The sequence below is a fragment of the Ixodes scapularis genome, unplaced genomic scaffold, assembly GCF_016920785.2.
Source record: "Ixodes scapularis isolate PalLabHiFi unplaced genomic scaffold, ASM1692078v2 PGA_scaffold3__209_contigs__length_174095766, whole genome shotgun sequence".
Taxonomy (NCBI): domain Eukaryota; kingdom Metazoa; phylum Arthropoda; class Arachnida; order Ixodida; family Ixodidae; genus Ixodes; species Ixodes scapularis.
Genome location: NW_024609868.1, coordinates 84963997 through 84983137, shown reverse-complemented (window position 1 = coordinate 84983137; position 19141 = coordinate 84963997). Strand labels below are relative to the sequence as shown.

Here is a 19141-nt window from a genome sequence, read left to right as displayed (position 1 = left end):
ATACGGTCCAGGTCTGTTAGCGCCACGGGCTCAAGAGGGCACTAATAGCCGGAGAAATATAGAGAGCAACAGACGAGCGAGTAGAAGCGTAGCAAACTGCAACGAGACATTGGTGACCGTGCACTTGTTTTGTTTATTTTCGATGTTGAACATTTGGCTGGAGTTGGTCGTGCCCCAGCGACCTGTGACAATAAGTCAATGTATGGAAAATCGGCACTGATAGCGGCGCGACAGGGACGCTTTCGGTACGTGAATGAAAACAAGAAAACGAAGAGGGAACCTTCCATTAGTCGAGATTGGAAAAAGGGGCGGCATTTAGCAGGTACAAGGCCGCTACATGAGACGTCTGGGTTTTCAACGAAACAGGACAGGTACTTAACGATTAACGACATCGCAAAATAAAAGCAAAGTCCATGTTAAAATATAGTACTTTTTTTTTTTAGAGACAAAGAGAGAGGGAAGCGATGAAGGTATACGTGCTTCAAGCCGCTGAAACATCGATGAGGTCGCATAAGACCGACCGCAAGCTGCCTGCATGTTAAAAACATCGGACTCTTTTTGTTGGTCGCCAAGCTTGCAGGCACATCACGCAAAGTGGAAAGACGCAACGAGGGGTTTCTTCTTTTTCTTGCGGCGGTATATAGAGACTGCAACGCAATGGGGTCGTTTAGATAACGCAAACAGATGTATATGTGTAGTGTTTTCTTAGGGAACTCTTTTCTCCAGTAAGAGATTCGGGTAATTCGCGTTATAAGCAAAAGCGGGATGGCAGCGTTGACGAAAGACAGTGGGCCGCGCCGCTTACTGTCCTAGCGCTTCGGTTTTCCGTCACAGAGAGTCGCAGGGAAACATACAAGTCTACCGAGACTCTTATCGCATGACAGAGTGATTCCCCGTCACCGCCGGTTAGTGTTTTATAGCTTTCTCCCTGCTCCGGCACTAAGACATAGCCCCAGCCGCCTCGATGAACGTGTCTGGTGGCGTGGCTGGCGCTAGGGTGCTACTTGCAAGACAAACGCGAACACGCCGAGGAACTTAATATTGACCGTGCACTTAGCGCCACCGCAAAGCAAAAACAGCCTCGAGACTTTTTTTTTTTTTTTTTTCATCTATGTCAATCTAGTCCGGCAAATGATGTTCCGGGAAGACTTTGCGTGCCAAAAATCTCGGAGGCCATGCTTCGGACATCAATGTGCTCAAAATTGTTGCCGCCCGTCATCTGAAGTTTTACCTAAAATAGCGGGAAAAGAGTTTTTCGTACCCCAGAAACGTTAAAACAGCCCACTACATACAAAATGTTTCTCCGAAGGGTTTAAACAAATTTGGGCAAATTTCTACACAATTGTATTGCATACGTGAAATGTCCTAGCATCACAGGTGCTTGTGGATCTCTGAGTTTCCAGACGCCAGACGCCTACGTTCATGGAGCTCTTCTTCATAAAATGTCACGCTTGTCATGTGTATACTTTATAGTTATTCCTTGAATGAAGCGATACTACAACTAACCAGGCTGATAAACCTGCCGGTCTTCCAGAGCCTTCCATACATTTGAGCTCATCTACCTCAGTGCGCACGGGTTGTCGAGCTCTTCCTCGCTGTACCCCTCTGGTCACATGACCTCTCCGTTAACCAATCAGAGTCGAGTACCTCACTCCTCCTCTCCCTCCTGTCACCCCAATCAATGTCGAGCCTCGAGGCCACGCTTTTATCCGGGCTTCATGAAATACCGAACACCTAGCCAATGAAGGTTTCACGTCAAAAATTTCTAAAACTAGGACGATGTAGAAACGAAGAAACTATTTTCGATAACAGACTGCCAGTCATGATGGACTTCAAGGATTGCAAAAAAACAAAAAAAAAACATACTTACCTAAATATTTGCCCAAAAATTACTCATGATTTTTGTAATTAAGTCAAATGAGCGTACTGTTCTAATTAAAAACTTGCTGAGCGTCATCGAAAGTCCCCAAATCAGTCAATTTTAGTGCGATTTGAAGCACGGGGGAAGCGCGGGGGAGCGCTGAAGCTACCACTCCTGCAGGAGGCTCAAGGCCTGCGATGCGAAAATGCGGTTGATAATCTTATCATTCGCGCGCACCAAAATGGCGGCGCACCCGAGGAAATCGGGTGTTGAAGTACCGATACTCCGAGTCTAAGCGTTCCTTATACATTGTGGCCCTGCAGGTTTCGCAATGTCTTCTCCGAGGATAGCATGCGTTACGTTTGAACGAATGTTAACAGAAGGAGGGATAATTGCGAGCAAATATTTGGTCCCGTTTAAGTCACGCCTTCGTATAATTTAAAATGAAATGATCCTCAAGAAGAGAAACAATTGGGTGATGGCCAACGCTGTGCATACTATAACAATCACAATATCAGCACTTCGAGGAGAGCGAAAGAACAAACAGGGCGGTATGTTCGCTCAAATTAGCGGATGCTCCGCACGCATTGATCAAGTCCAAGTGATCTTAAAGATAAAAGAAGCATTTAACGAGCGCGGAGTTTTAACGACCTCCAAAAGCGCGAGCAGGCGTGCGTGTGTGCGTGCGCCCTCTATTCTAGCCGAAACACGCCCCAAAAAATAAAAAAAAAAGAGAGATCATTTTGCGCATTCTCACGCCTTGTTGGCGGGAACGCGCCACGAAAAAAAAAAAAAAAAATATATATATATATATAACAACGAAAGCCGGGAACATTTATCACCTCTCAGTGAAGCAGTAATCAGGGTCGAGTGAAACACGCTCTGGCCGGCAGCAAGCTGCAGATTCCGAAGTGCCTACGACTATCGCAATTAAATGCTGCCTCGTTTTCTGGACGAGAACGAAAGAGGACTCCGAAGACCCATTGTGAATGTCGTGAAGTGAAATACGCAAGACAAGAACACACACGAAAAAGAAAAGAAAAGAATAAAAGTGCGGATAAGACGGACTAGAATTACTCGATTTGGAAATTTCTTTCGGTCAAAAAAAGAAAAGAAAAAACAAAGAGAAGAAAGGAGTGAAAAAAAGAAAGTTTACGGCGGATGTTTGCTTTCAAGTTTGTCAGAGAAGGAACGATAAACAACGAAGTAAGAGCGCTTGTCCGATAGACACTGGGAAGGAACTAGTGCGAGGAGGAAGCGTGGCTGTACACAACAGGCGAACCGAGAGCGCATTCGGCGATAGAGTCGAAGGGCGCTCGAGCAAGGTCCGCCGCGCTTCCACTGGCCCGATATCGGTCGTGCCATTACGGCGATTTGAGCCGCTTCCCGTATAAATTAGGCATTAAATCGGCCTTAAGCATCCTCGATCGCAGTCTTCCAGTCTCGAGCCTCTTGCGGCCGGGTGGCCTATGTGCCGTGTATACACCGGGCGAGCGAGCGCGGGTTGGCGGCCCGCATGCCGATGGCGATTTTGGGCGTTTCCTCGCGGACGACTGTTTTAACGTTTGCGGAGTCGTCGCAGCACGGCCGGCGGCGGCACTGAATGCCTTATCTCGGTGTCGGGCAGCGCGCTGAGGAGCTCCTTGAAAGGCTCTCCCCTCTGCCTCGACCCCCCTCCTTGTTTATTTCGTGGAGATGGAAATGGCGAAGCTGATTAGGCGTATAGTGTATCGGCCTTATTGACGGCGCGGTCGTACCTTAATGAATTGGGGATTTGGTGGGCGGCTCTTGTGAATGATTTGGAACGGGGGGTGACGTGCTTTCCGACCCGAGTTTTCTTCTTGACCGTGTCAGTGGGCGTTGTGGAGTGTTTGTTAGCCTGTTGAAGACCTTACTCCGTCGCGTGTTCTCGCTTGTCTTGCGCACGGCCCGTGCGAACGAATTCCCGCAATCTGACGCAAGCTTTTACGGAGAGTGCGCCGCGTAACCGAGATTTCGGTCGCACGTGAAGAGATCCCCAGGTGGCAGAAATTAACCCTTAGTCCTTCGCTGGGCCGTGCCAAATGCGCTTCGGTAATAGTGCACAAACACACACACACACACACCGACACACACACACACACATCATGTAGACTTGATGGATATTATAGAATGTAGATAGTATTATTCTGGGGCACAAAGTTGTCCCACACTAATCTTAGCTACATATAATAAAGCAAGAAGTGATATTCCAGCATTTGCCGATTCGAACACCGTCGAACACGTCACGAAGCACGAAGTTCGCGCACCATCTGATTTCAAGCCTTCTGGTTAACGAGCTGTGAGTGCTTAAAACTATTATCAAGAGGCACTCAGGTCGCGATTAGAGTTATCTCTTACCCCACCCCTACAGTGTCACGTGATCCGATGTCATTAAGAAAGCTTGAACCCGTTAATATTGGTTATACTTACGGAAACGTGATTGCAAACCGAAATTCGCCTAAAACTGGACATGACATTGAAGGCTTTTAACAGAGCGAATTCTATCTAGTACTGCACTTTATCGGGAGCTCCTGCCGTCACTTCCTGAAGCATGGAGTGCGCACGCGCCCCCTGGGGCCCGCTCTCCGCAGCGTACGATCTACTCAAACTCTCTGGTACCTTGACTCCTCCCTTTCGGTAGTTGTTGATTCAGTTCGGCCGTCGTGACAAACGATAACATATTTGGAGGGGGGCGCAAGTTGTTAATAACTCGGAGACACCGAGTAAACGAGTTAGCTCCCCGCGAAAGGTGAGAGGCATACGCAGCGGCGACTTGCCCGAAGGTGCGGTCCTATACGTATACCTGCCAGCGGTTCCTCTTCTAATGGGGATTCCTAACGAGACGCGGGGCCACAATTTTACTTTTTTTTGTTTCTGCGTCGCGAGTTATTAGCTTCCGAACGAATCTGGGCGACTGCCCTTCTCTCTGCGTCCACCGAATAACGGTTGCATAAACAAAAAAGAAAAGAAAAATCGGGCAAATGATTTTAGCAACAACTCTACACATTCGAGAACGTGAAAAATGGCGGAATGTTGGCGTCGAAAATGGGCAACCGCTTCTCTGCCAATTAGATTGAAACTGCGCGGCGCCGGGACAGTGATGGCAGTTGAGAAGCGAGTCCGCGGACGACGGCGCGTCGGGACCGCGTTTATTTATGGCCACTAATTAATTACCCGGGGCTTCCTTCCGCGTTAAGCGTTAATTAAAAACGTGTCAAGTTTCGTGAACTGCGGGCGACGGTGTATTTTATACCCCACCTTCCTTTTTTTTTCTTCTTTTTTAAGCTTTTCGAACGCGGAAAGCGGCTAGATATTCGTGAGGTGAACGAGCAACACACTTCCTAAAGACATTAGAATGGGGAATGAGGCTACTTGGCGCGGTGATAGACTTCCAGGAAGTGTGCTTGCGGTCCATTAATAACTCAATTAGACTGTTCGCCTTCATCGAAGGAGGGTAGATATTTTGGTGTTTTTCGGTGGGTGTCCTCCGTTCCGCGAGGCACGGTTGATGAGGGGCGGACGCTGAACGAGGTTACCGACTCCCTGAAACGTCGATCTGAAACGCCGCGGCCTCCTGAAACATTGCACATACCCCCGGTACATACCGGGGTCCTATGTAGACGCTTTCCGGGCAGCTGTATACGGGCGCTGCCATTACCCCGACCTTCAGTATTTGCTTTTTTTTTTTCTTATTCCGTTCTCTTCACCGCATCACTACTGCAGTAAGGCCGGTTATTCGAAAGTTTTCGAAGATGGCGTTTCCCCCTCCGGTAAGCCCTCCCCAATGAAGAAGCCGCTACTGCGCTTGTGCGCCGATAGCCTTGACTGTATAGAGTTTCCGGTATTGTATCGGGTTGCGGAGAACGTTGCGGGACGGCGAAAACCATCTACGAAAACTCCCTATTGCCATTCTACATTCTACCATGTCCTCTTGCCCAGCGTAGGCCTATGTGGAAGCTCGTCAACGCTCGTTTCGGTGGCTCGACATCTAGGTAAAACGAGACAAGGTCAGCAACGGCGACTAGAACCTGGCGCGTGTGGAAAGCGTCCATACACCAACTCAAATCTGTGACGTCATACCGCTGCGGTGGCGCTGCTGTCGGCACTGCGCATGCGTAGATGCCTCATCTCCGCCCAAGCTAGAGGACCGAAGTACCGTCGTTTGCTATTCATTACATTGCGAGGACCAGTGGTACATGTATACAATGTTACTTGCCGACTGTGCGCAACTAGAATTAATTTGCCGTTGCGCGTTCTCCATCGAGCCCAGAGTCCATCACAAACGAGGCTGTCGCCATTAGAAAGTGTTTTAAACAACGGCATGAATAGAACCTCCTATGATCACGGTTTCCCGCGCCTTCCCGCGTAACATCATGCACAAGCGTGACTGAACCCACCTTCGCTATACCGGGCGCTCAGAGCCAGCCTTCTCCGCGCGGAGAGCGCGGATGGATGGAGCCGCGACCTCGGATTAATTCTCCGGGTTTTTTTCTTGTCCCACTAATTGTAATGAAGGGTCGCCGACCAATCTGGGAAAAGAAAACTCGCTCTTTCTTATCTCGCCGGAAAGACAGATCACCCCCGGCTCTTGGTTGTGCTTTGCAAGGTTGCCTACACTGATGAACGTCCAGTTCTTCGGGAATATATGTGCGATATAAACCTTCGTCGGTTATTGGAAACCCCGAGTTACGGGGTGGGCCAGCCCGCGTCCTCCGCGTCTTGCGACAGTCTCGTACGGCTTTAGCAAACACGACTCGCTGTTGGTCTAGTTTGTGCACGATGCCCAGGACACTTGTGCGCAGAGGCGAACACGATGAACGTGACACGGATCTCCGTGTCCCTTAAATCGTGTTCGCCTCTGTTTGCGCTCCGAAGACTACAAGATTCCCAAGCTTCAGTGAACTCACGACACTGTAGTACCGTTGTAGTAACGAAATGACCGGTTAGTTGGAAAACGAGTCGTGTCTCGTTAAGAGGGACACCCTACGCTACACGGATCAAATATTTCGGTTAAAACTAAAAAAAAAAAAAAAATACACGCATTTTTATCTCGTTAATATAAAAACAAATTGCATAGTGCACGATTCGGGGGCGTGTGCGGAGGTGCTTATGTTAACGAGAGATGTCTTTGTTTAACTAGAGCCACTAAAATAAGGTATACGTTAGAGCGCCGATACTCAATTATCCGATTTATTTCCGGGCAACGCAATTCTGGGGTGTTGTGCGCAATAGGCCTGATAAATTGCCTTCCGAAATTCCTGCACGCAGCACTGCGCTTTCCATTTTGGGACCTATTTGAGCATGGAGAGGAGTGGATTGGTTCTGGTTACTTTAAATTGCCCCGTTGACGATGAGGCGTATCTCAGAACTGCATGGAAATCAAGTGCGCGTTCGTCTTGCATTACAGCCATTTATCTTCGAAAGAGCCCCGCTGAAACACGAACTTCCAGCAGCCGTAAGAGCCTGCTTAGACTTAGCGAGGAGGAGTAGAAGTACGGCAGGCTGCGTCCTGCACCTTTCTGGTGGCCTGGCTACTGACTCCAGAGTGCGGCATGAACCTCACGGCTCATGGATCCTTTAAAAAGCCTAGGACATTGAGGAGACGATGGAACAGGATCATCAGCCCAGTAGCCTTCTTCTTGTGTTGTCGTAGTCCTGTGTTTACCTGCGCACACACTCTGGCACAAATATTTTAGCATGATCAATGTACTACCACGTAAAGACACCTTGTTGTGAAAAGCTCCACGGTCCTCTGTTCTCTGACTTACTTCTACGATTTCTTTTTATGCTGAAATAGCACGCGAGAACACCGTGTAGGATGGCCTATAGACTCATGTCGAAACTCGCGTGCCGATTATTAGAAGGTCGGAACCGCTGCGCAATGGCGGAACAACTAACATCGTGGAACGTGCAAGTCACTCCACAAGATAGCGAATGTCGGAGCGCGGCCAACGCTAGGAGCCGGCGAGCCAATCAAACAGCGCCGAAAGTGCAACGTCACTGCGCTCATCAACTTTTTCTGCGGGTGCGGTTTTGCCTTCACATCCAAACAAACGCATAAAGTATGCCGTGACGTTGCGGTTTTAGTCCGCCATTGTGCATGAATCCCACAGCTGCCAACAGAGGGCAGTATTTCCGAAAGGGGTCTGTAGTTAGCGGATTGTTCCGGTCATCGTCTGCCACATAATAGCAACGCCGTGTATTCGGATCGCACTGGGGGGCGCCTGAGGAGGTCGCCACCCAGAATTTGGCCGCGGGCCTTGACTTCGGAGAGGAGGGCATTTAACGAAGCTTCGTATACCGAGAAAAAAAAAAGTATATATATAGTAGCTCCTCCAATGGACGGCAAATAAAGCGAACAAAAAAAAAAAAAGCATCTGGGCCATTTTTTTTTTGTTTTGTTCTGTTTTGTTTGTGGAGGTGCGTCTGCGAGAAGTCCTCAATCATCCTCGTGGTCTCTTATCGCGCGATTTGTGTATGTATATGCGTATATCATCCGTCGACTCGTGATTGTGAGAAGCAAAGAACGCGCGCCCCGGTCTTTTGCGTCTGCGGTACGGTGTTTAGCACACGACCAGCGTCCTTTTAAGAAAAGAAGAAAAAAAAAGAGAGGGCAACTGTTTTTTTTAGGTATTTTTTTATTTTTTTTATTCGTCGTCGTCCTTTTTTGAATGGAGCGATGTCGCCGTGCTTTGCGCGTATTCGCAGTGTCTCGATTGTTGTGTATTATTTCTTTTATCGCAATCTTATTTTTTGAGGTTCTCAAGGTTGTCTCGAACGGTTTAATGGTTGGTGAAGTTTTGACACGACTCCCGACCATTTGATTACTATATCAGCGATCAGTGATACAGAGACGTATAGTTGCTTACACACGAGGCACTTTTTACGTGAACATATATTTTCTGCAAACATATGCGTTGATCCCTAGATATGTAGGGCACGTAATAAGGCGGGTATCGTATTCCCGATCCCCAGATTTTACTTATGATTCGATGAACGTCCCACCTTGACCGGGGTTCTCGTGATAACGCAGGTCTCCTCCACATCAAAAAGTATTCTTCGCGGAAATATGAAGGCGAGAGACTGTCGGGCCTGTATCATCATTTTAACCACTCAACTCGCAGCATGTGAGGTGGAGGAGGTGGAGCATGTAATAATGGTCGCTCCTAATCCCTCTCGCGGCGAAAACAAAAATTTCGGTGGTATGCGATATATGCTGACAACGGTATGTGCTAAGTAACAAGGTCACGTCTAACCACCACGCTGATGTGACAACGCTGCAAGCTATATATACCTAGTAAGTTCTAGATCAGGTGAACAAAGGAAGTTCTAAGATGTATTTATTTTTTTAAATGTCGGTTTGTTACTAAAAATACGGTAAACATATTACTGTTTAAATTAAGAAACTAGCATCTGGAACTACGTATGTAGGCTCCGACAAGACTCACGCGACTTGCTTTTTGTTCGTTGTTTGTTTTTTCGAGTCGTAAACATGACGACGGATTTAGTGGATGCAGCTGGTGCCTTCTCAAGAAGTAGATTGCTCTCCGATAAAGCTCACCGCCCGTGGAAGCGCCTTCAACTTAATCGGAAGCGACTAGACAACCAACCCGTAAATGTATTCGAAAGAAAAATCAAGGAAGAGGAAGAGAGAGCGCGAAACTAAAAATTAAAGGAACAAAGATTTCTTCGTCCTTACTGCTGAAGCGACGTCTAGGTACTGACTCATAGGATGCCTCAGCAGTAAGGACGAAGAAATTATATTTATCGACTTTACCTGATTCATATCTTCTTTCTTGGTGCTTTTGGTTCTTTCGTTTTATTTAAAATATGTATGTTGTTTCTAAATTGAATAGTTGCTTTGATCACCGAAGAATCCAGTAGTCGAGACAGAAGAATTAATTGAACTCAAAGGCTCCCTGCATATTTATCGTTCTAAATTTGCAAAACCTTGTTCCCAGGAGGGCCTCGCGCACGCCTTTCCGCCCATCACTTCTGGGAGATATGATGCATCGTTTGAGTGCCTTCGGGCCTCTAGAAGTCTTTTCGATTAGTTTGTTTTCCATTTGCATACATGGTGATTAAGTTTTAGAGAAAGATGGCGGCCTAAACGGCTCCTATTTGCGGCTGTTCCGATGAAAAAAGGGAAGCCTTCAAACGACCTGCTAGTTCGTTTACTCCCCAACTCTTTATTTTATTTTTCAGTAATGCTGCATGTTCCACTTTGTCGGCCACTGCTGCTAATTGTTCGTATCCTCGATGATAGTTTGGATCACGTTTCTGACGACCGGTGAGCGTTCTACCGCGGATCAGTTTTACGGAATGCACAAGCGCGAAAACGCTACGTTGCATGGACACACAGCCGCGTATATCGGCATCACCATGTAGTGGGAGCGTTCAGAAGTCCATCTGTACTGAACAAGCCATCCTCTAAATTCTTTAGAAATTTCCCCTCAAAAAGCTACCATTTATTGACTACTCCCCTTTGACATTTAGGATGCGGCGCGAGCGTTCGTTTCTACATTGGACATCAACTCGTCTTGTCTGTTGTTTTATTTATTCTTATCTCAAGGTTTGGATGATGATGTTTCCGACACAAACAACATTGTTTTCCCGTTTTCTTTCTCCCCGACTCGCTGCCGTCTCTTCCCTTTTCTTGTTTTTGTTAGATTGGGGACCGATTACAGCAGTGAAGGCCTTAACGACAGCCAGCGGAGCGTGTAAGTGGCTAACCGGCCACACGTGTTGAGCACGCTTTGTCCAAAGAATGCAAGCGAAAAAAACCTTTCTCATTATAAAAAAAAAAGACTATCAAAACCGGATTCGGCTTTGAGAAAAACCTTCACTTTCGGTACAGCAGGTGCTGTGACTGCAGAAAACGCGTCCTGTTTGAACAGCCCTTTATACAACGCCTTCTGAGTTTCATCACAGGCCTCTGCGTGGTGTTCATATATATGTTGGTAGGACGGTACCGCAAAAAGTATTTTTTTTTATTAAAAAAAGACCACCTATCGCGGTACAAATTCTAGCTATAAACAGCGAGCTGTAGCGTATGTACGCGCAAGAAATGTCAACCTTCATCTATGTTGTATTACAACGCGTCATCACCAACTTCTCGAAAAATAACAATATAAATAAATGACGATGAAAATAGGTCAAACTTGATTGACACCCACACGAAATATTTAGCTGCTGGGCTCGAAAGTGCGACAGTTCATGGGAGATCCATCAAAACGTAGCCGCATGCCCACCATCGAAACCAGCGGAGACGAGCACATAATAGGAACGTCCAATTTTAGCACGAACATGCGATAAAGATGTTTTACGCGTGAGGCACCCACCTGCACATCAGAGCCGAACCTGTCACGTTTGTTATTATTTTGTTTCGGTTTCAAGTTTCTGGCAAGACAATCAAACATAGAGGTTACTCATGTATATGTCAAGACGAGATAGGAGTTGTTGAGGCGTAAGTACAACTCGAGGTAACTTGATTTGCCCTTATAAATTTGAAGTATTTTTTCCCCACCCTTTACCGCTTTAAATGTCGTATGAAGGCATATAGCAAGAAAGCAAGGACTGATGTGGACGAAAGGTAGCGTGGACTGGTAAAAAAATCCAGAAAAATGAGAAAGAGGGAGCGACTTTTATCCTTACAGTCCTAGTATAATGCATGAAATTGCATTATAATGAATTCGTTAGAGAATTAATGCTTCACGTGAAGTATATTTCCCCGCTAAATTTAGCGGGGAAACAATGGTTGAATAGGTCACGTGATGTCGATTTCCCCCGCTAAATTTGGCGTCAAAATTGGATCGGTGTCTATGTGACAAGACTCTCGAATTTTCCCGCTAAATTTAGCGGGTAATCGACTCGGTGTATAGGTCACGTGACGTCAATTTCTCGCTAAATTTAGCGGGAAACTGAATTGGTGTGCAGGTCACTTGATATATATTTTTTCTTTGATTTTAGCGGGAAAACCGAATTGGATTTGTATGTCCCGTGACGTCAGATCACGTGACATCGATCTTCCCGCTAAATTTTTCCCGGGAAACCTAATTCGTGTATAGGCCTCGTGATTTCGATTTTCCCGCTAAATTGAGAGGGAAATACACGGACGGACGGTCAAAATTTTGGAATTGCGTTTTAGAAGTAACGTTAAAAAAAATCGTGCATTAAAAACGGGACTGTGTTTATGCGGTGCTTCGCTCCAGACTACGTAAAGATGCGACATCATTTCGACATTTTGTTTTATGAAGGTCATATTCCGTTGAATACAGGGAGGCCCAACCTTGTCCGCTCAATCGGCTCTCAGCCGTAGCAGAACGAGACCACTTTGTACCCTTGTCGCTAGACAAACGCCTTCCTCTCTTACATCTCAAATTAAAATAAAAAAAATGTTATCTTTTGTTTTCCCTAAGACAACTTGAAGAAGAAAGCCCAAGCGCCGATGCATTAAAGACATACGTATGATTTACTTTGTTTCGCGTTCTCTTTTTTCACATTCTCTTTATTTGTTTCAAATGTTATTTCCAGATTCTGCGTACATAATTTCTCGTAGTCCTCTTTCTTCTCTTTAACTCCTCTTAATTCATTTTAATTCCTCTTAATTCACTTTGATTCCTTTTAATTCGCTTTATAGTCCTTGTTAATTCCCATTGATTACTCTTAGTTCTCTTTAACTACTCTTAACTCACTCTAATTCTTATTAATCCACTTTGAATTTTCTTAATTCCATTTGTCCACTTCTTAATTTCATTGCATGTAATTCGCCGAGCGGTCACGTAAACGTTTTAGTACCTTTCGTGTCGTCGACGTGTTTTCGCTCAAGGACTTCGAAGGTCGACTCAACAATGAGACATATAAGGCTTTCGCCTTAAAGAACGAAACCCGTAGCACGGAGTAATACTCTGTTTCACTTTCACTGCTACCGCAGCTAATGCTACGCTTTGATGAAGCTAATCAAGCAGCGCAAAAAGCGCACCGTCATGACGCTCCTTGCTTTTCTGGGTTTATTATCACAGGCTAAACCAATCACGCACATAAAAAAGAAATCGTACGATTGCGGCGCATTTTCTTTGCTTGATCGCTTTTGTCGCTGACAGCAATCACACAAAAGCAAGGAGCGTCGTGACAATGCACTTTTGACTCCGCTTCCTTAAGGAGTTTTCGCCGTCCAGCAACACCCACCGCGATTCGCTCTACGATATTCGGAACTCTACAGTCGAGGCCATCGGCGCGCAACCGCAGTAGCGGCTTCTTCGTCGCGGAAAACTTGGCGGAGGGGGAAACGCGGTCTACGAAAACATCCCGGTGTTAGATTTATCCTAACGGTCCACTAAAACTCTCTATTGGCCAGGTTCCGTCCCCGTGTGTTTTTGGTGTACGTACGTTGTGGAACTTGTGGTCAGCTATATTTAGCGGGCAGACGTCTTCGATTAATTTAGCGGGGAATCGCAGTTTCTCGACACTGTGAGGTCACGGAGTCACGTGACATCATATCACATGACGTCTATACTTTCCCGCTAAATGTAGCGGATACATTTTCCATTACCCTCAGCGAAAACGTTTGTCCGCTAAATTTAGCGGGAAATCATTCGGTCAGATCGCCGAGGCATTCGCAGCAGGAAGAAGGATGGGCGCCATGTTGTCGAGCAGCTCTTGGCTCGCCTATAGCTATAAGTATAGCCTGCCAGAAGACGAAGGGACGGGTGTTGCCTCTACAGAGTCACAAAGCCCTAATGGGATACAACGTCTCCTACGCCGACTATGCATCTTGATATCGTGTTTCGCTGGTTGTTTCATCGGCGCCTGCGCGAAGGCGCGACCGTCGGCGTTAATGACTCTATTACAGGACGCAATTCATTTTCGAGCTCGTTTGCAAGAGGGTGTTTCTTCGATCGAATCGTGCGAGTAAGAGTACGAAAGAAGAAAAAAAAAATGTATACAGCGTGGGACAGTGGGCGAACACATTAATCACGACTTCATTTCGGAACGCCATCGATAACGGGTCTCCGAGCCAAGGGCAGCCGCCGACGTGAGAGAAGGGCCCAATGTTGTTTGCTCTTATCGGCGACCAAGGTTGGCAGCAGTCAGCGGGGACCCCTTTGTCATAACCACGGATGTGCTCGGCATTCTCGCAGGTGCCTTCTCGTAGGCTCAACTTCGTTTGTCATATAGTCCCCTTGATGTAAAAGCGCACGACTAGATCATACCGAGAACGTATCCAAAGCATGTGCATTGAAAAACCCGCATCTTAGACATGCCTCGAAGAATGCAAATTTTAAAGATGCCTATTGAATTGGAGCCTGCGGTTGGCTCTCAGTAGAGTTTGAACGCTTCGAAGTTGAAGCGAGATAATTGCACAAAATGTAAAGTTCAAACTTAATTAATTAAAAGAAAAAATTATACCGCTTGTTTAGGGTGTTTTCACCAAATTGCGAAGCTGTTTGACGTGGGGGCGCTAAAGTTACGGGAGCCTCATTTATCCTTGTTTCTGTGAGAAGTCATTTTTTTATTTTCTGTAGTTAGGCCGACCCCAGTTGTTTTGTACCCAGCCAGTTGAAGGGGACGCGTGTAGAATAAGCCATCCAAACCTGGCGGAAAAGTAACCCTCTTGACGTTCGTTCACGGCATCGAGCCTCGCGCGCCGTTCAAGCTCTACAACACACAGAGGAGTGCGCGGGAAACAACGCGAGTTGCCTCGCCATTAGTTAATGCATTAGGCGTGCCGTTCATTAAAAGTCGGCACGCCTGTGGACACAATGAAAACACTTTCCGGAACCCACCTGGCAGTAAACTAAAAGAGACGAACGTTGAACGGCTTTGATTGTTTTCCTGTGGGCCGGCTGGGGCAATTAATCTCGGCGCCCTCGGCGTGCTTTCCTATCGTGCACCCGCCGTGCTGGGGCCTGACCGCGTGCCCGGTCGAGTCTGTACTCCCTTCGCCCCTGTAAGCTGAGAGTGCGGTGGCAGCTACGCGCTCGTCGGACAAATCAACCGCCTCTACTTTATCACCCAACCTCGCTCTCTGCACGTGGGTAGGGGCGGGAGTGTAATCACGTGGTGAAAGGTAGACGTACGATTGGCCCAGCGAGCACGTAGCTTCCACCGCGCTGTGAGAGTGGAGTGTGAACATAGTATAGCCAAGCGCAGGCGGATAAAGCACACGAACGCTCGTCGGCGCGCGCGTGCAGCTATGCTGAATGGGTTTGTCAGGGGCGGGGTGCTGTCCCTCGAGCCGGAGAGTGTTAATGGTGGCAGGTCGTGCGCGACGATAGATGGTCGCCTTATGCGGCTGTCTTTTGGGGACAGCAACAGGTAATGGTTGGCGGTCGGCGCGGTGTCCGTTTCAATGAATCGAGAGAATGGTGATGGAGTGGAGGCGTGGCACTTCAGAGGTCTCGACGAAGGAAGGACTCGAATAGATGGATGCGAGAAGGAAAAATTAAAAAGGAAAGGGTTTTTTGTTCGATCATCATTGTCTTGTGCGGGGCTGGGTTGCAACGAGTCTGGATATTGATGAGTGACATTATGTGTAGAAATAAAGTTCGCGACACCGGTCTAGAGTAAAGGGTTACGATTTTACTTTCTTTTCTTCTGAGAGCGACAAGTGGAAAAAAAAACATCGCGCACATATCCAAATGAGTTGTCAGAAACCAAGGGTAATATTTAGCGAAGCTTTTCTTGTTGTGGTTTTGTGCAATCCGTCGCATACATCAGTAAACAGGTCGAGCAGAATTCATCTGGTCCGCATTTGTTCGTGGCTTGATTGTGGACAGCCGTCATTTGTTTTTGTCAAACCATGACGCATCTAAATCATTTTTTCGACATAGGAAACGCCTGCCTATCATTCTCAAATATCGTTCTTCTCCCCTTAATACTCTCTTACATGAAGTAAGTGAAAACAAAGAAGAAAAAAAAAACGCGCGCTGCATATTTCGTTTAGGGTACTGTGTATTGCGCGTGTAGCAGGATACTTGACTGGTTGTATAGTCTAACCAACGAATAATCAATACTAGTTAACATAAGCTATTGACCATGGTTTATCAGATGTTAACCTGTCTTCTCAGTCTGTTTCTCGATGAAATTAAGCCCCAGTTTTTCTTGCCTGCGCAGGTCAAGGTATGGTTCCAGAACAGGCGAACCAAGCACAAGCGGCAGAAGCAAGAAGAAGAGCACACGTCGTCCCACGGGTCTTCCGATTGCAAGTCTTCGTCCCCGCGACCTCCGGCGGCCATGTCCCCAGACATCCAGATGGACGACTCCAGTTCAGACTCCACCCATCCGGACCCCCTGTCGTGACGTCAGAGCCACGTGACCCTTGCTCAGTCGCCAGAGGACGTGGTCTTCGCTTCTCACCAGGGATACTTCATCCGTTGACAGACTGTCATCCGGAACGGCAGAGCTTCGTACTTCGACGACTCCGTGGTCCACGACCACCACAGGTCGTTGTGGAACGCGTTGCGGTTGCTCATCCGTCGTGGACGTCATGAACGTGTGTGGTCAACGCCAGATCGCAGAGGGTGCTCTTGAACGACGTCATCGCTTGAGGAAGACACCTTTGCCGAGAACAGGCACGCCACTCTGCCAACTCAGTGCCAAGACTGTCCACACTGGTGCTTTCGTTTCGCGGAGATTAGACCACCGCTTCGAGGACAGGAATCGACAGACGTTTTTGTATGTCCTCCAAGTGCTGTCCGGTGCGCGTGCAAAACCCAAGTCAACGCGACCGTGACTTTTCAGTGACAGTGCAAACTTCCAAAGGCATCAGCGACTACCAAAACAGCTCTATGGACACGGGAAGTGCATATTGCGATGTTTGCTGTGCGATCATCGAATTGAGGAATTGTTTCGTTTTGCACTCAAGTGCTCATCGTTCACGCGCGCGGGTGTTCCTGGAAGCGGCATCTTATGAATGTGCTGAACACTGACTCAGGTTCCTCACCCGGAAATCATCAAATATTGATTGTACAGAACCTACTTTGTGTTTGTACTTGTGAATTTCATGAGTCATCTGCGGGGTCTGATATTGGTCAGGATGCACGGGGGGCATTTTGTGGGCAGGTGTCGTGAGGTAGAAAATATGTTGACAACATTGCTTTCTATAAGTGACACAACAAGGCTTGAATAAGCAACACACATACGAATAGATCAGAGCTGCCAAACGTCAAGGACTTAAGTAAAGTAATTTACCCTTAATCTGGGTATTGCTTAAATTATGAGTTCACCAATCCCTGAAATTGAAAACAAACGCCAGCCTAGACAGATCGGAAGTGACCCCTTGTGGTCTGTCTCACAGGCTATGTGCAAAAATTTCAATTAATCTATCGACAGAGCTTACTCTGATAAATGCTTTGACTTAACGGACCTTAGCACAAAAAGAGTGCATTCGAAAGTCACGTGGTCTGAGGCTAGTGCTGGTAATTTCTTCAATAATGCAGTAACGAATGAATAATAAAAACAATGTGCCTCGCTTTCTATATTAAACAAAATGTGAGCACCTATTGATGTAAAGTCAAAGCACAGACATAGGCGTACTTCTGATTCATTGCACATTGGATGTATTGGTTTCCATCTTGTGCTGCTCAAATTTAAATATCGGTTTACATTTTTTTTTAAATTCCGCTTTGTTATGTCAGGACCAAACACTGTGAAAATATAACGCCAATATAAGATCGGAAACAAAATGCGTCACGTATTGTTACCCGCTTAATAACACAAACTTTTCTTTGAAGGAAACAGATGAAGTGAATAAAAGTAAAGCGACAGCGGACATGACTTGCAAACAACAAATTTAGGAAACGACCAAATATTTTGAAATCGTCAGTAAACAGATTTTCTAGACGAGAAGATGTCTGACACTGGGCTTTTGTTGGTAGATAATCTGCATTCTTATTCGAAGTGTTGCACTAACAATCAACTATCGTCTCGCAAATATGAAACTGTTTAGACACAAAACGGAATGGCTATTATCAGAAATAAATAACGGACTAACTCGGTACGTTATGCTTGAATTTGGAGAGATCTGCAAGATTAGAGGAGGCGTTAGATAAAATCAAAGAAGACGGATAACCTATTTGAAGATCAGGGTTGTTGGTTTCTTTTGTCCTACTTTCAAATAAGGCATTGCTTACAACTTTGACAATCGCGGTTCACACATCAATGTTGGACAAGACTGTCCAACTCTCGCCCCCACCGTTGCCATCTCGCGTTATCACCCTGCCCTCTCTTCTCCCCGGGTTGGCAGATCATTTTGATGCATGGCCCATGACAGCCGCACCCTCACGCCCGCTAGTAATTTCTCCATTTTGTTTTGTACATAGAGTGTATGTTCCCTTTCCTGTGTAGTTTCCAGTGTGAAGTGTACATACGTGATTATAATTTATAACATTAAAAAAGAAAAGGCTCATTAAAGAAGTGTGCACGACTATAACTAGTTTGTCCATGTGTTTACTTGAACTTATCAAAAGTAGTTTTTGTGTCACTACACGCCCGCTTCTCCGTGAAAACGAAGAAAATTAAATCAAGAAATATTCAGGTACGTATGGTGAGATCAAGAAGACGGAAGTACTGAGTGTGAAAACTAGGCCGTTAATTTAGCAGCATCGATGCTTTTAGACAACATTATTTCGATCACCTCAATTTTCTGTTGTTTTTTTTTTTTTCTGATTTGAGTTTTAAGATTGGCCACTTTTAAGTTTGTACCTAATAATTTATTTAACATGATCTTTCCTGCCGAAATACTACTTTCAAGCAATGCGATTCTTGAAATTATCTCACAGCCCAAATACAGTCAAAAAGCTGCACAAACGAAGATTGTATCAAAACGTTTCACAACAAGTGGTTTCTTCGTCACTGGTTTCAAGGGGCTTCAAAGCAGACTTGTGCTCATTACTTGAAAAATGTAATAGATTACAATTATAAATTAACAAGCCTCAAATGAAATAGATTTCCATTACAAATTACTTTCGCTGAAAAGTAACGGATTACATTAGTCGTTCCGTTACAAATTACTTTCGCGTTACTTTTTCCGTACACTAATCCGAAAACAATGGAAACAATTTTGATATTTTTCAAAAATGTTCTGCTACCACTACTTTTCATTTCTCATACGCACGTACTATCCTCCTCATTCCCTGGGTCCCCAAACGGGTACATTTGGAAAGCATGCGCCGTCAACTTATATTAAATAGTATAGACACGAAACCGAACGCACCCGTTTGGGTACTAATCAGTTCTCAAAACTGCCGCTAGATGCCA

The 19141-nt window shown here is 46.1% G+C and overlaps 1 protein-coding gene across 1 annotated transcript in view; it reads left to right on the top strand.

The window, feature by feature from the left end:
- Nucleotides 1–16764, top strand: part of LOC8040230 (homeobox protein EMX1) — a 112907-nt gene extending 96143 nt beyond the window's left edge. Inside the window, exon 3 of the mRNA XM_029968530.4 lies at nt 15998–16764. Within this exon, the coding sequence (XP_029824390.3) occupies nt 15998–16183 (186 nt within the window). The 3' untranslated portion in view covers nt 16184–16764. The remainder of the gene's footprint in view (nt 1–15997) is intronic.
- The last annotated feature ends 2377 nt before the right edge of the window (nt 16765–19141 follow it).